Raw genomic sequence first — 17,497 nt, 5'->3', positions numbered from 1 at the left:
AGGATTTTTTCCCCTTCCATCAAGACCAATAAAAACAAATCAATGCCCGACCATTGCAGTGATCAGATTGATGCCTAATTCAAAATATTTGGATTTGAAACATGACTCAAAATCGATCAAGCTTTTAAAATTCAAGATTGAGCTCGATCTCAATCAAAAAATAATAATACTTGAGACTTGGCTCGAATATCAATCTAGCCAAACTTGGGTCCGAGCTCAAATTTGAGCTTTAGTCATAATTAAAAAATATGATTAAAACAAAATATAATAAAATATTATATTTTAAAATATTAAATTAATAATATATATTATAACTAAATTATAATATTATTAATATATATATATATACTTAGCTAAGCTCGTAAACCTTCGGGCTATATATTTTGCTACTTGAATTTGACTCGAAAAACTATTTGAGCTACTCGAGCTCGGTAATAATTAAGTCAAGTTAAGCTTGGATTTAAGTTGAGGTTGAACAGCTCACAAGTTGCTCGGCTCATTTGCACCCCTTAACGGGGTTGAAGCAAGGATTGGCGCCTTTTGAAGTCGAACCCTATCTCTTGCCACTTGTGACAAGGGCAATACCATCCAACTCAATGTTTGATGGAAGAAAAGCTCAAACTTGGATCTAAAGTCTAGACGTTTGCTCAAATGGGTTGGGTCGAGATCATGTTCAATGTGGAACTGACCGGTTAAGAGATGAATTGTGTTCTATTACATCAAAACAATTCAGTTGCTAAGACATTTCGACTATTGAACGACATATTCACTGATCTAATCTTTAAGTGCTCATGAAAGTATAGTTTAAGCTTCCTCACATCTCAAATGTGTAACATCCACGTAAGCAAAACTCTATGCGTGAACATTTATACTATCCACGTACTCTTATAGACCTGCGATCTTTTTGTACCTAAGACTCTTGGAGGTTTTTCGACTCACTCCCACTTCTATTCAACGTTTCCAACTTGGAATTTAACCTAACCCAGGCTAATGGAGCAAATGGACTCGTCTAACAGGAATTGGCACCTAATCCAGGCTAATTTGAACTTGGATCCATAGCCTAGCTAAATTTACTTCCTGTTGGGTTAGTTTTAGGCCAAGTATGACCGGAAGTTGACATTCAGCTCCAGAATCAAGCTTTTGCATAATTAAATATCTCATAGAGCTTGTCAAGTTAAAATTGTTATATTTTGCTAGGATGGAGCTCATGGTTAGCTGCTCCATTACTTGGCTTATTTTGGGTTTTGGTCTTAGTTCATATTCTACCTTTTCCCCCCATGAATAATCTAGATAACCACCGGAAAAATGAGAGATTTTATTTTTGTTAAGTTGTACATTTTATTTTTAGCTATTTTCTTATATAGATTATTTTTGGTAAATATTTGCATAAAGTATGTTGACCAAATGTTTTAGAAAAAAAAGGAGAAAAAAATTATAAAGAAGTGGATAGAAAGATTTTACATATATAATAACCTCGCTGCTTTTAGATAGAATTCTCAAACCCTAACATATTTTACGATACCACATCAGGAATCGACATAAACTGTATTTATATAACATCATTGATGATATGGTGAATTAGGTTAAGTTATTAAGAGGACAATCAGGTTAATTAAGTATCTAAGTGGTTCGTAGTAGATTTGAACTCATAGCCTCTTGATGATTACACTTGAAGAGATCAAGCTTCTATTGTCTGACTCTTTGTTCTTCGTATCATTGGGCATGATATTTGGATTTTCATGTCCATTACATTTTTTTAATGCAATGCTTTATAAATGGGAGGAGGTTTGCACACTATGGTATATAAAACTATCTAACAAAACCATTTTAGCTTCAGCATGCAAAGAATCAATATCATCATGTAGAAATATTTTTGATGAATCAAAAATCAAATAAGATATCAAAGTGAATCAATATGATAAATTTTTTTTTGAATTATCATTAACCAATCATTATATAAGGGGCACCTGCCTTTGCCAGCGTGCCAGAGTAGTTATCATGAATAACTAGAACTTATATAAGAAAACACTTATTAATTTCTTATGCAAAATGTTCTAGTAAAGTGCTCCAGAGGGACCATATTATCTTATTTATCTCATTGTGGGTTGCTATGATTTGTAATAACAAGCTCCTTACCATTCCTCTATCTTTTGCCTTTCTTTTTCAAACAAATATGTTTTTTTGAAAACATAAATATTGAAAATAATCAGTTGTTATTACGATGACCAAATCATCCGCTTTGATCTCCACAAGAACCATTGCTATTACTTCCACTTTTCCCCTCCATCTCACGGACTCTTGTTTCCACCACCACCCACAACACATAACCAATATCAGTACAGATTGGATCGTACAATGTTCATCTTTGAATTCTTGAACGATGGACATTCATGTCGCCCTTTCTTTTGTCTCGAACCTGCCTCATGCAAAAGAATGCGGCTCCAATCCTAGAATAATCCAATTGATGTGACATTTGCAAGCCTTTTGAACTCTTGTGCGAGTCAAAGTTCCGAGTTTTGCACGAATAATTTTTAATTGTCGAAATATTTTTTTTAAAAAAATTAATTTATAAAGATATGATGTCGCAAAAAAAATAGTTTTACTGTATTTGGTTAACCATGGAAAAGTAGCTATTTTAGATAGGGCAACAAATGGATCTGGTCGACCCATGACCCGACCCGCGTAAGATCCGATCCGATCTTAATTTTTAGGAATCCCAGATTGGGTCTTAAATTTGGACCCATTCTATTTTTTTGGGTCGAGTCGGGTCCACCCAATTTTGACTCGGATCCGAACCCAACCCGACCCATTTTAGGACATCATTTGGGCCTCGAAAGTTAGAGAGTAATAGTATTATTTGGGCCTACTTTTTAGGTCGGGTGTGGGTTATGCATGGACCCGACCCAACCCGAATGATTCGTCGGATCAAAATTTGTAGGCATGGACCCAACTCGATCCAATCCGATTTTCAACCAAGTCGGATCTGGGTCCAAAATTAGGATCCGAACAAAAAACGGGATCGGATCGGGGTTACTCAAGACTCGATCCGACCCGACCCATTTGCATCCTTAATTTTAGAGTGGCTTATATTTGGTTGAGCATCTATTTTTTAAGAAAAAATATGTGAAATATCTATTATACCCTTAATAAAAGTAGTTTTTCTATATTTCTCATAAAATTTTCTTTACCACAAAATATAAAAATCTTATTTCCATAAAAAATGCTACTTTTTTTATCATTATTCTTTTAAAACTCAATCCAAACAAAAGGACTTTCTTCATTTTTCTGTTTATCATACTTTTCTCTCTTCTTTTTTCGCGAACCAAACGTTGCTTGCATTTTAGTTAACAAGCTAAACGAATGTGGTCTACCGATTTATTATTAAATAAATAAGTAGGACCGGATTATCTATTTCACAATTTAGATTTAGATTTGAGGATTTTGACCTCTGATTGATAAATTTTCTTAGAGCATCCATGCGTAGTGTCAACCTGATACAATCCCAACTCATTGCGACAAATTGCGAGCTTTATAATATAACAGTAGACGACCAGATTCGGATCGTGTTCCAACTTAGCCCGTTACCAGCCGAATTACACTCCTCCTAGGTCAGTTGCCGCCACCTTCCACTAAAATGGCGACACGTCGACCGAACTCGATTCTTCAACCTCTCGTGAGAGTACATCTTACACTCCCCACCTATTTTGATGCGAAGCTCCCTCGCACACTTGCAGGGCCACATCCCGCATAAAGAAACTCTACGAGACCATTTAACTACCCGCCACGTGGACAGCTGTATCTCTCTGGAAGCTGCTTCGACTCACTCTCCCTCACGTGCACGTGGGACGAAATTTTTTAAAGGGAAAAAAAAAATTGCAGCCTATATCTCACTGACAACCAGATTTTTTTTTTCCGGCTTGGAAAAAATTCTCCCGACTTTAGATCTTAAATAGAAGGGCCTGCGAGAACTCGCATTGACTTGGACTTCCGGGTAATGGCTAGAGCCGGTGCGTGTAAGCGATCTATCACCCCCAAGTTGGTTAGCATTGAGGCCGAAGTAGAAGAAGAGATAGACCTCTCTTGGTCCAAAATCTGGTCTTGAGCTGAACCCATAATTAGGTTGGGTTAGTTTTTGTGCCTCATGTGATCGGAGCTGGATATCGATTTAAGATCAAATGGCAAGTTAAAATTGCTACAATTTGGTAGAATGAATGATTTTTTGAAATATCAGTCGATTGTTTGAGTTCATAGTTAATAAATCACTTGGTTTGTGTACTTTGGGATTTCGCGATCATAGTTTAATGATCCACTCTTCTTGAAACAAATTGGTGTTACGATAGATAGGATAAGAAATTTTGTTTTTATTGATGATTATCGCTGCAATGATCATGCCAAGTTTGTTTAGTTTGGGGTATACTTCGCTGATATAATGGTCAAAACATGTAAATAGAAAAAAGAGTCATAAAAAGTTAAAAAGGAATGATTGTGAAAGCCGTGCTAGGGCCTTAGATTTTCTTTGGTGACCTAGCAAGTTAGGGAAATATTCTAGGATGCATGGAACTTAACTTTGAGCTCTAATTTGGATGAGATCAACATCATGCTCAATGCGGCTTACTCGGCCTAAATAGAAGAAAGCTGTTCCATTCACTCTAGCCAAGATGGTCTAAAACTGGTCCTGTTTTGAAATTGGCTGTCTGAAGTCAAATTCCTAGTAGGTAAGCTTACATTGAAGGTGACTGCATGTGTTACTAAATCCTAATTAAATCTCCATCCACCTCTTTTAAGTCTTAACCTCACATCTTAACCATGGTTAACAAAGTAGTAAGCCCAACCCTAGCAACAGGGCGAATCCTATTCCCATCCACTCCTGGCCCCCCCAGCTTTTATTAGAGAACCTTCGATTAGAAGGTACCATTAAGACCTAAAACCATGGATTATTATTATAACCTTGGGCTAATTAATACCCCTTCCAATCCCCACTTGTCCTCCCTCACCTATTTCTACGGGCAGCTGAGAGCCACCCTTCAGCGAGCTCGCCGCGCCTGCCCGTCCTGCCCGTCCTGCCCGTCTCCCTCCTCTACTTCCAGTAAAAAAAAAAGCAAGGAAAAAAAAAAAAACCCCTTCGCTGCTCTCCCTCCTTCTTTTCTTCTCCTTCGTTCTCGGCCCTCATTCTCCGCTCGGATCTCTCTTCCAGGTACCGTCTCTGCCTCCGTTCTCGCTGTTTTCTTGCTGAAATTCCCGTTTTTCGCCCAAAACCTCGATATTCGCTTGTTTTCTGGTGTTTCCCGTTCTAATCCCGGGGTTTCAGGCATTTCTTTCTCCCTTTTCGAGTTTTCGGTCGATCTAACTTTCTCTGCCTGGATTCTCACTGGTTTCTTTTGATTTCGTTTTCCAATTTCGGGGAAGTCGGTGTCTTTTTTGTTTTTTTTCCAGAATTTGGTTTTCTTTTGAAAGATTTTTCTTCATTGCCGTTTTTTTTGAGATTCGTTGTTTAACGGTCTCCGTTAGATCTGACGGCTTCTGTTCCATCTCCCACCTCGTCCTCCCGCTTCCCAGGTTCACCGGGAGACGAGATCTCGGCCGTCCAAAAAAAAATGGAGCCGGTGATGCCAGCAAGGGTCCCCCTCTTCCCGCTAACGTGCGCCGCCGAGGCCCCCGCCGTGGATCTCCTCACCGCCGCCGTCGCCAAAGCCCCCCTCCCTTCCCCGGTAAGCTCAGTCCCTCCGTTAACCCCCCTTAATCCATTTAAATCCCTTTTCAGTTCATCCATGGATCCACTCTTAGCAAGAAATCCCAGTCTTGGTAAGGGCTCGGTTCTATCTTGCGCCGCGGTGGGTCCCATTCCGGACCCGAGGGGCAATATATTTCGGTTTTTGGTTATCTTTGGGTTCCGCGGTCGGTCCCGCCGCGGATAAAAGCATCGGTTTGTTTATATCTGGTGGGTGGTCTCCAGAATATTCGAATTCGGGGAAGCGAATATTCGCTGATTTTGTGTTGTATATGTATTTTTTTATTTGCACTCTTTTTTTTTGTGTGTGTGTAAGAACAAAACTGGTCCACGGCTTTGATGCTGAGGGTGGTACGTTTCGCGTCTAGAAATGGTGGTGGAAATATCATAGTTCCACGTGCGAGCGGGGCCATTGGCTTAACGGTCGCATGATACGTCCTTATCCTAAGTTTGGTGAAAAAATTGATTAAATAATGAGTTTCTAGATTGTAACGTCATTCACAAATAAACTACTCTTTTATGAATATTTACGTAGAGGGCCCTCCCCAAGCTTGACTTCGAACTTTTTCTATAGGTTTTTATGACTAATAAAAAAAAATGATTAAAATTAAATTATCTTGATTGAATTGTTTGACTTTTGAATAATGTTGCCACAAGTTAAAATAAATGTTTTTTTATTTGTTTCGATAACAGCACAAGTTATTAAAAATGTTGCATTTTTAACTATTGGTCAGCGTGAGATCTTTCTTGATGGTTGATACTGCCGTTTTGCGAGCTAAGGACTAGATTAAGTTATCAATTCTATACCTATCTTTTATACCAAAAAAAATCTCATACCTATCTGAATAAAGGAACAGTGAAAATATATATCACTTAGCTTTTGATGGCTTCTTGATGGGTACGCCATAATGGTGATCGTTAATTGATCAGGAGCACTTGTTTTTGGCCAATGGTATCTTAAGATGCCTTCATTGAAATTATTTTGATGGAATCATGTGGGAGGTCTACCAATGTGATGTTGGACATGGGCTGAAGGAATGTGGTACTTCTAGATTTCACTTCCAGAAATTTTCTATGTCAGTGCGTGAAAGACAGCATTGTCCTTTGTACTCTTTTTAATTGTTGCTGGATTGTCAAAGGTTTGGTAAGCTTTCTACTTAATCTAATTAACATAGAACTGTTAGAAGTTAAGACCATACCTTGGTGAACTAGGACAATGTGGTGATGGCTGCCTTTGAGTTAGGCAGAAAGTGGTTCTTCATTTCAGTGCTTAATTAATTTCATGAGAATGGAAATCTTGTAAACAAAACTGAAATCTCTTCCACTGTCAATGGCTTTAGGCTTTAGGTTCTTTTAAGCCTCCTTGTTTCATGTTCAGGTTTTTTGTTGGGATTTCTATTTGTTTCCATGTAGAAGCTGCTTGTTCGCATTTTGAAGTAGTTTTCTTATTGTCCAGGATCCGCTCTATATTATGCCTGATTTTCAAGTGAACAGACAGAACCATGACAAAAATGAGCCTGTTGATGCTGATGAGGAAGATGGTGGCGAAGATGGGGATGGGGATGGTGAAGATGGTGACCTTGGGGAGGGTGAAGAGGAGATCTCTGAGGAAGATGGGGAGGGATATGAGAACCCCAACAATAGCGGTAGCAAGAAGGCCCCAGGTGGCGATGCTGGAGGTGAAGAGAACGGAGAGGATGAAGAGGAAGAGCCTGAGGAGCAGGAGGGTGGTGACGACGACGACGATGGAGACGACGACGACGACGACGACAACGACGACGATGATGGTGGGGATGATGAGGAAGAGGTGGTCGAGGAGGAAGAAGATCAGGAAAATGAGGATGAGGAGGAAGACGATGAGGACGAGGCACTTCAGCCCCCAAAGAAGAGGAAGAAGTGAGCCTTTTTTAAGTTTAAGGTCTTTTTTTTTGTTAGAAGTTCCCTTTTCTTTCTTCTGTCCCTCTCCTATCTCCTAACTATGGTGTTATCTTATTTAGAGTGATGTCGACCCACCTTTCGGCATGGGTGGGCTATGTAGGACTACTGTTATCTAATGCGTTAAGAGAGCTTCACATAATTCTGAGATACATTGAGCCAAACTAGCCTAGCCAGTCAATACTTTCAAATTTGGCAATTCAAGAATGATGCTTAAAATTAGGAGATACTGATACTCCATTTAGATGGAAACTTGAATGAATGTGTAGGTCATATTTGGTGTTGCATGTAGGGAGATGTTTTCATGTGAATCATGTGGGGTCTGTTTGGTTGCATGTAGTTGAATTTATCGGAGTTTAATCGGTCCGACCGACGGAAATCTAATGGTTTTTTCTGGTAAATACTGCGATCAGCGAGTGGTTTGTGGGCAAAACCCTAGGCTGCCATGGGTTGAGAGGAATGGAGAAGGTTTTGGGTCAGGGAAAGAGATTGCCGCCCAAATGTTTGGTGAGGCATGGTATGATACTCTGTATGTCTGGTTGTGGTAGTCGGAGATGAAGGTGCGGCAATGTCTGATTTCACATAATTGCGATTATATACTGAATGGTTGGACTCGTTTCATCACATATTTTGGAGCAACATTTCAATTAGATACTAAAGATCATTTGCAGCATTTTGATCTCTGACCACAAGAAGCATGAGGCAAGCTACAGGAGATGGAACAGAAAGCCTGAGAGTTGTCGCATAAATTAACAAGAATTTTGCTGTTGTATGTTCAACAGTATTTCTGATACCTGTGGACATCATCAGGGGTCGGAAATTAGTGTAGAGAATAGTCTCTCATAATCAAAGGCAATTTTATACTTTTGCAAACCCAATATTTGGTGGAGTTAAAAAAAAAAAATTTGAAGGTTGTCAGCTAATTAGGTTGGTAAAATAGTTGATGATGATACCAAGAAAATGTTAGCTTGCCTTCTGTCTTCCCATAGAGTTGAAGGGTTGGGGATATTGGGAGAGGGCTTTGAGGGTTAGAGGTATTTAGAGAAGAGCAATCTCCATTGTATAGCCAAATGCCTTTGGCCTATCATACTCAAAAGAAGAGATGGAGATTTCAGAGTACTCATAGGATGCCAACATAGGCAGATGCATTCAGAATTTAGATCATAATCTTGCGCCTTTCCCAGGGTGTGCATCAAGCTAGGTAGTCCAGTCCCTGGGCTTGATAATATTTTGAGGTTTATAAAATGCATGTAGAATTTAATTTGTTCGCTTCTAAACTAAATATAGAAACAGGAAACAAAACATAGAATCTGTAACATCCAGAGGTTCTATTATATGATTAAATTCCAGCACATTTGCTATGCTATAGAACAAGGATTATACTTGTCCATGTAGTAGAGATGCTTGTGTCATGCATCCTTTAGAGGATCTCCTTACCTTTATTTCCTGTTATACTAATAACATGTCGAAAAGATGATCAAACATGATGGCACTTGGCGTTGCACTTGGTGTGTGCTTCGTCGCAGTCAAGGTGGCACCGATTGTGCTCATCGCCACGAGGAAGCTGGACGCAGTTCTCCGAGATGCACACACTCATCAGGTCTCCGCACCAATGCTCGCACCATAACTCTCCTTCGTCCAGGTCTGTCTCAGATTGTAGGTCACCACCAAGTGGCTGAGCCTCACCCTTGCTTGAGACCACCAGCAAAAGGAATATCATGCCAATGACCTTCTCCATCACCATTGCCATTTTTTTGGTTTGGTTTGGATGTCTTAATTGGTATTTCTTGTCTCCATACATATAGGAAGGTGTTTAAGTAGTTTCGTAATTATATTAGTATATCCACCAGCACCTCATGTGTGAGAATAACTGTTTTGGGTGGCCAGAAGGTGTGCGCCTAATTCTCCGTTTGGTTGGGTTCATGAGAGGGAGAATGGATTGGGTTGAAAGGATCGATGGAGCATCTGAGGGGTGGGTTTATAAGAGACTCATGCCCCATCTTTTATTTTTTAAAAGATAGTTTAGTAAAAATATCATACAAATATCATTCATTATTCTTTCCATTCCTTCTATACTAAAGAGGAGGGAATCATTCCTATCCATCTTTCCATATTTCACCACATACATAGAAAGGTAGATTCTATCCTTCTTTCAATCCATCCTTTGTGCCAAATAGAGATTAAGAGTTATAAGTTGCTGGGGAAGGTCATGAAGTGTGTGGCAATCTTAAGTAGAATATAGTATTATTGAAGGGTTTTTGCACGTTACGCTCAATATTTTCGATAATATTATGTATTAAATCTCTCTTTATCCCTATTTGCAAACTGATTAAAATAAAAAAAATATTGATTTGCATCACACACCTTGGATAAAAGTTCCATCGAGAAGCCATATTACCCTTGGTGTTAGTGGGGACCGTTGAGGATTTAGGGAGGAAGGGGGAGGACTAGCAGCAATGGAGGAGGTAGTGGGGGAGGAAGTCCAGTGAACCCTAAATGCTAAATGGGGGAATGGAAACCCTGTTCTTCAATGGAGGGGATCTTAAATTTTTTGTGTTTTATTGTTCATGGTTGACCCTGGTTGAGAATAACTAGGGATATAATCCTCATTCAGCATCTTTGGTGATCAACTTAACCATGGCCTCTGATTCACGTAGGAGATGACATTGTAACAAGAGGTTTTTGCAAATAAATATAATCTTTTTTCCTAGGTTGATTTGCAAATAGGAGTAAGAAAAGATTTAATGCACTATATTGGACAACAACTTGATATGTCTTTACATGTAGGGAAGGCAATTGAGGCCAGATCTAAATGGTGCATAGTTCCAGTTTATCATGTTAACAAATCCCATCCTTATTCTTGTTACTCAAATATTCTCATATTTGGAAATGGTGCAAAGTCGTCACCATTTCATTGAATTAATGAAATAATGAAGGAAAGAGGATTCAAATACAAGAGAAAACAGAACACTTCAACTAGATGTATCATCTGCAATTAGATGGATAAAATTTTCTCCCCCTCCCCTGTTTTCCTTCTTTATTTCTTGGAAAAGCAAGAGAAAGATTGGAATCTGTCAGTTCCCTTATGTTTAATAAGAGTGGATCTAGATGCTGACTTCCTTGTTGAGTTTATTGACCGGGCTTTGGATTACATTTCTTTATGGAGTTCACGGTTTTTTTTTTCACGCTTTTTTTCTTTTTTTTTGAGTTTTGCTCTTCTATCTGGTAATCAATTCCAAATTTGTTTATTTACCAGGGCCATTATTCCAGGAGGCGAGTTCTTGATTTAGTTGTATCACCAGGTGAACATAGTCATGAGACCCAACTATGGTTTTAATTTATGAGAGAATAGATACGCAAATTATGACTGGCCGACCCCAGAAGGCCGAGCTCAGAAAGCCGAGCCGATCTTAGAATGCCGATCTCGTCGTCCCCATGTTGCGGCCATGCCCTGCAGCAGCCTCAGCGTGCCATGTTTTGCTTGCTGGCCATGCCACGACATATTAATCAGGGACCACACCCTGTCACACCTATCAACACCTTACCGTTCACAGGAACGGCCTATGCCGTGCGCCTCAAGCAAGCTCTAGCTGCGCGCCATCTGTCTAAAATCAATCTCCTCCCATGATGAGGACGAGTCATACCTCAGCCACCTAGGCACTTCTATGTAAATAGCCCTATCGGATAACACCTAAGAGACTTTTGGACCAACTAAGATCCACTCTAACTTAAGAGTCGGAGAGCCCTCACCGGAACCATTGGTGAGGCTTTGTGCTGGTACGCCGTCGTACGGGAGGTGGCTCTCCTTCTTCCGCTCCAGCCGGCAGCTCCCTCGACTCCCTCGGCGTGGTCACCCTCGGGCCAAATTTGAACCACAACAACTATCTAGGATATATTTGGTATTGTAAGTACTTTTGGTGGACAACACATGTCTTAAGTCACTAAAAAATTACACACAAAGCAAAATTGAGATGAGATGCTTACCGTAGGTATGCATTAGATAGATAGAAAATGTTTGGTTTGCTGATAAAAGGAACGCAAACTACAGTATCATGCAGGAGAACCGAACTTAAACACCATATTGAAAATATTTATCTTGTTTACTCCCACCAAAAAAAAAATGTCGTTTGCTAGGGGCATTGTTGAAAAAAAAAGGGATAAAAAAGTGTGGTTCCACTTCCAACAACTATATCTTGTTAGGCAGTAAAAAGGGCAATCCATGAGGTTCACAAAGCATGCAGGTAACACAGCAATGAAGGCTTTATACCAGTTAGGCAAAAAAAATTCAAGTGGTCAGTCGAGGTTGAAGGTCTTTTAATCTTTAATAACAATTTACATTTCAAGTAAATTGGCATGATGAATAAGGAGGAGTTTGGAGATTTCCTCGCCGATTGAATTGCTTACAAATAACAACACTTCTGGCCAATAACTTTATGATTTACAGAATGTTGCAGCGAGCTATTAGAATTTAGAACATAAGTAGGCATTCAAACAACAAATTGGTTAAATATCAATATCACCTAAACGCTGACCATGGAGTGCAAATCATCTGGAAATTCTAGGCGAGGAGACTATGCATTGATTAAAAAATTGTCCTGATGATCTGATATGCCTCTTTTTCTGTTTTCTCATTTTTATTATTTTTTGAGAGTAAAACAGTGGATTATCCACCCCTTATTTCATTGAGAAATGAAATAAGAGATCAGCTGTGCAAATTGGATCATGATAAGCTAATTTTCTCCAACTACTCATTTGCTGTTCGACTAGAAAATGCCTCATCATTCTGCTTTTGTATAAAATTTTCTTTTTCCAGGCAATAATGCCTGAAAACCTAAAAATTTTTGGTCGTCTTTCGACTTATGCAGGCTATCAATTTCACCATAGCAAACCTTAGAGAGAACTAAAACTGAACATGCACTGTGTAAACCAATCCATGAGAGCATGCACTTCTTAAAATGCAGGTTCCAATACAATCAACATTGCCAACACAAGACCCAACCTTCACAACAATCTCAGTCTAAAAGCAGTTTCCAATATGCACTCTTGATAATGGACTTGTTAAAAAATATAGCCTCCAAACACATTAAAAATAAATAACTGAAAATAACTTCCTCCATTGTAGCCATGAGGGGGGTGGGGTGTTAAAGAACAATCTTGAGGCCTAATAACATTATCATTTATTAGATCTTGAAGCCTTACATTGTTGCTCAATTTGTTCATATGAAGGACAACAATAGAATGAATATAAAATGTGTTTCTTATTGTCTGCATTGTGGGTGGACACAGTCCTAAGCTTTCACATTATATAAATAGAGGATACATTAGCAAGTTGGAGAACCACTTAGGCCCGTGGCACTCCCATGCTCGATGCAGGAGGCTCAGCTTGGTCACCACCTGAGCCATCATCACCGCCAGGATAGTTGCAGGCTCCATGACACAATACGCTGGCTTGATCACAAGTTTGGTGACACTGGATATACTCTTCAACCGCATAGATCTAAGTGCACAGCTTGACGATGCACAGGCTCTGTCCGTGGTAGCACCGGCTGTGGCAAATCTCTGGTGCAGCAACCTGCACATCGTCATCGCCTCTCGGACAGGCAATGGTCGAGACAGCGAGCATAAGGATCAGCACTGCCACCGATTTGGGCTTCTCCATTGCCATTCTTCGTTTGCAGTGAAGAAGCTTGTGGTTGCTAAATGTATATATAGAGAGGAAAGACTCAGGCAAGTTCTGAATTAATCAGCTGTCTTGCTCCAGCACTTCTTGTGTGACCACACACATGGCCGTGATGTGTGGGATGTGGTAATTCCAAGGACGCAAGGCATATTAAATTTAACTTAAAACTCAGCTACACAGTTTAAGAAGTGAAAAGTGTCTCCCTTCTATAATTCCAATTAGCATATGGGTCTGATCAACTATAGCCCTTAACCTCGGTAACAATCTCCCACTCATCCTGGAAGATTTACAGAGGGACTCTTCCCAAGTTTTGGAAACCATCTCAAGATCATCTTCAAATTTTCCGAGTGTCAATAGCCATGATCAGCTGCAACGGTTTACAGCTGTTGCCGATGTTTAGAACACCAGTATCACTCAAATTACTGAAAGCTAGAAAGAAATTATGTCTCCATGCTCTTTGGGACCCTGAATCAGCTGAGCACGGAGTTCTTCATAGAGAGAGAGAGAGAGAGATAAACTACTGGCCTGGACATAGGTGCTTTGTTTTGAAGAAATTGGAAATAACTGCTATTTTGAAAGAACAAAATGAACAAATAATAGAGCAAATAAGAAACGTGATGCAAATTTCTCTTAAAAAAAAATATTGCAAATCAGGAACAGAAATTCAGCATGAGTTTCTCAAGCATCACCTGATTGGCTTGGGGGTAAATTTAATATTGCAAGGAAAGTCTTAACGAAATCTTCAGAGGAAACTGTGCATGAAGAAGAGCAGTCATGTACAGCAATATGAGTGCATCTACATGATTTTAGGTGTTATTCCATCCTCAAAGAGTCCTACCTAACTAACCAAGGATAGGCATTGAAATAGCTTTTTCATGACCCTCAAAAAAAAAAAAAAAGCAAGAGCTTTATCATGATGTTGATAAAACCATGAAGAATGCGATAATTTCCATTCTCTATCTTTAATTTTGGACATGTTCAGATTTAAAATTTAATTGCTCTTGGCATATTTATTTTTGTGATAAAACCAGCTTGCTGGGTTAGTTACAACCTCTACCATGATACAGGGCATTTCAATCCCTTCTTTGCCCCTGCTTGAGCAACCAACCAGTCAGCATACCTCTTCAGAAGATGTTGAATGCTTTCTGTGCTGACAATCTGTCCCCATGCTGTTTTGTTGCTGACAATCTGTGTCTGTGTCTTGGATTGTTCTTTAATCCTGCAAATGAACTGTCATACTAGAGAACATAAGTAACAGTGCCTCACTGGCTTTTAGAATGAGTCCATCATTGCGTTCACCATTGCCCAACATCAACATTCTTGACTGCAATCAACTTGACAGAGAACAGCATGGGGCAGAACACTCTGATTCCCACTGGATATCTCCACATACACTGAGAACAGTTGCATGAACAAAGTCATCGACATATAATCCTTCTTCCTGCATTCGATACATGAGCTTTAAAGCCTCTCTGCAGAGCCCATTTTTTGCATATCCTATGATCATTGATTTCCAAGAAACCAAGTTGCGTTCTGGCATGGTATCAAAAACTCTTAGTGCATCTGCAGTGCCGCCACACCTCATGTACATATCAATGAGTGCACTGCCAACAAAAACATTTGAAAGAGCTCTGGTCTTATTTACAGAAGCATGAATCAATTGTCCATGCCTCATAGCTTCTATCTTAGCGCAAGCTTTCAGAGCTGAAGAATAAGTGAATGGATTTGGCTCCAAACCTTCACATAACATATCATTCAAGAATCCAAGTGCCTCCGAACCGTGCCCAAGGCTGCTATAGCCTGAAATTATAGCAGTCCATGAGATGACATCTCTTGCAGGCATAGTTCCTAGAACTCTTGCAGCATAAGCATACTCTCCACATTTACAGTAGAACCAAATGAGCGTGCTCCCAATATGAACATTTTCCCGAATATAACATTTTAGTATCTGTCCATGAACTTCTTTTCCGAGGTATAAAGATCCAATAGAACCACAAGCACTAAGAACACTAACAATGGTCATATTATTAGCAAATACACGGCGCTGCTTCATTCTTTGGAACAACAAAATGGCCTTCTTCCCGAGACCCCTTTGAGAGTAACCTGAAATCATGGAGGTCCATGTAATTGTATTTCTCTTGGGCATCGAATCAAAGACTATCCGAGCATCCTTGACCTCACTGCATCTTACATACATAGTCACTAGGGAACTTCCCACATATACATCTTCTTTGAACATTCTTTTGAGTATAGCACCATGCAGCTGCTTCCCAAATCTCAAAGCTTTCACTTCCCCACAAGCCTTCAGAACACTACAAACGGTGAATTCATTTGGGCGAAACCCATTGTACTGCATCTGCGAGAACATCGAAAATGCCTCTTCTCCATGCCCATGCTGTGCATAAGCTGTGATCATCGAAGTCCAACTAATGACATCCCGCTTAGGCATCCTATCAAACATTCTAGATGCACCAAGAAGGTCGCCACATTGGGCATAGAAGTACACGAGAGCACTATCCACTATCAAATTGCTCCAATTTCCTTTTACAACACCAGCATGAATTTGCGTCCCAAGCTCATAATCCATTCTATTACCGCACGACTTCAATAGACACACAAATGTCAAGCTGTTAGCCTCGACATGGTCCTCAACCATCCCCTCGAACAGTCTCAGAACTTCATCCTCTAGACCTGCTTTGAGATACCCATTAAGCATCGCCGTCCAAGAAACAACATTTCGCTCGGGCATTCTATCAAACAACTTCCTCGCATGAAGCAACTCGTGGAACCTCACATAGGCACTGATCAGATTATTGATCACAAAAGTTACAGAGCTATCAAACAACCTAATCGCAACCGCGTGCAGACATTTAACTTCTGTCAGATAAAAGCACGACGTAAGGAGTGAAGACAGTGTTTTGAGATCCAATTGAGAAACCGGGAAGCATTCGGAAGAATTAGGACGTGGGTCTTTAACAGAGCATTCACGACTACGGATTGCTTGAATTTGGAAGGTAATGGAGGCATTCTTGGATGGAATTTTGAGGAAATTTTTGTGGGAACTCTTCCGAACAGCTCTTCTATCTGTTCCTTTGAGTGGGAATGGTGGAAGAAGTGCTGAGGGAAGAAAGCAGTGACGGATTTGGGTGTCGAGATTTGGGACGGAGAGAGACGCCAGCATCGGCGGGAGATTTTGTTAGAGACGTTGGCGAGAGAAAGGCCGCGGTAAAATTAAGTAATATAAAGAAGAAAGCTTGGAGGAATAGAAGACGAGCACCGGCCTTTGGCTGTCCTGATGCTCCCTCCTGATCCTCTATGATCTCTACACGTGGACCATCCCGAGATCTTAGATCTTGTGATTGAAGCAACTCGTACGAAACTTGTGCCTTAAATTAGATCCATATCTCGGCCCTACTTCTATGTGGGTTTGGAGAGATCCAACTGACCCAACCTAACGCTAGATACCATATAGACAAAAAAAAACATGAGGGAGCTCCTTGTCAATACTCACCCAATTATAGATAGAAGAATATGGACAAACAAAAAATTATACATACATACATACATACTTACATACATACATACATACATACATACATACATATGTATGCATGTATGTATGTATGTATGTATGTATGTATGTATGTATGTATTGTGAATTTGTATCAATGAGCAGTATTTAGCTACGATGTCCATGATGTAAAATGATCTAGCGACCTATATTTATTTTTTGGTATTTGCAATGCAATTATATAAAATTCGACTAGATTTTGCGAATGCGCAGGAGATCTTTTTGGTACCTAAGCTGTTTTTCATATCTTTTTATGAGTTTTCTAATCTACTATATATAATGTGAACTCTTTATGTCAAGGGTAAAGCTGAATTGATTTTTCTATTGATAGAATGAGGCCTAAATTCTCTCTCCTCTTTTCTTTGTATGCAGAACAATGCAATAAGAGAGCAGCATAATGTTCTCCCTCTACCAAAAAAAAAGCATAATTAAGCCCCAAATCCCAATAATCGGTTTTATCATGGAAGAATTCTTTTTATAGAAGGACTTTTATATGAGACATCTTTTAATTTATAGAAAATCTTGTCTCTTATTATTTATAGAAAATCCAAGTATCTCACCTCATTGAAAAAATAAAATAAGA

General features: G+C 39.6%; 2 protein-coding genes across 2 annotated transcripts; one reads left to right on the top strand and one right to left on the bottom strand.

Moving 5' to 3' along the window:
- Nucleotides 1-4,973: 4,973 nt before the first annotated feature.
- LOC148702996 (uncharacterized) lies at nucleotides 4,974-7,813 on the top strand. Its single transcript, XM_088701497.2, has 3 exons — nucleotides 4,974-5,194; nucleotides 5,557-5,708; nucleotides 7,185-7,813. The coding sequence occupies exons 2-3, from the start codon at nucleotides 5,595-5,597 to the stop codon at nucleotides 7,626-7,628; spliced, it is 558 nt and encodes a 185-aa protein (XP_088557623.2). The 5' UTR covers nucleotides 4,974-5,194; nucleotides 5,557-5,594; the 3' UTR covers nucleotides 7,629-7,813.
- Nucleotides 7,814-14,266: 6,453 nt separating this feature from the next.
- Nucleotides 14,267-16,823, bottom strand: LOC103715261 (Pentatricopeptide repeat (PPR) superfamily protein). Its single transcript, XM_008802832.6, has one exon. It carries the CDS (start codon nucleotides 16,522-16,524, stop codon nucleotides 14,674-14,676), a length of 1,851 nt encoding a protein of 616 aa, XP_008801054.4. The 5' UTR covers nucleotides 16,525-16,823; the 3' UTR covers nucleotides 14,267-14,673.
- Between the last annotated feature and the right edge of the window lie 674 nt (nucleotides 16,824-17,497).

This window comes from Phoenix dactylifera, chromosome 7, assembly GCF_051530095.1.
Source record: "Phoenix dactylifera cultivar Ajwa chromosome 7, Ajwa_hap1_PhDact_Kaust_v1.1, whole genome shotgun sequence".
In the NCBI taxonomy this organism is placed as follows: domain Eukaryota; kingdom Viridiplantae; phylum Streptophyta; class Magnoliopsida; order Arecales; family Arecaceae; genus Phoenix; species Phoenix dactylifera.
The sequence above is the reverse complement of the archived record's forward strand: the minus strand, read 5'-3'. Positions and strand labels throughout refer to the sequence as shown.

Excerpts from the sequence above, each read along its gene's own strand:
- LOC103715261 (XM_008802832.6), bottom strand. The coding sequence starts at position 16,524 with ATGCTGGCGTCTCTCTCCGTCCCAAATCTCGACACCCAAATCCGTCAC.
- LOC148702996 (XM_088701497.2), top strand. The coding sequence starts at position 5,595 with ATGGAGCCGGTGATGCCAGCAAGGGTCCCCCTCTTCCCGCTAACGTGC. Across the intron at positions 5,709-7,184 it reads AAGCCCCCCTCCCTTCCCCG|GATCCGCTCTATATTATGCC; the intron begins GTAAGCTCAGTC and ends CTTATTGTCCAG.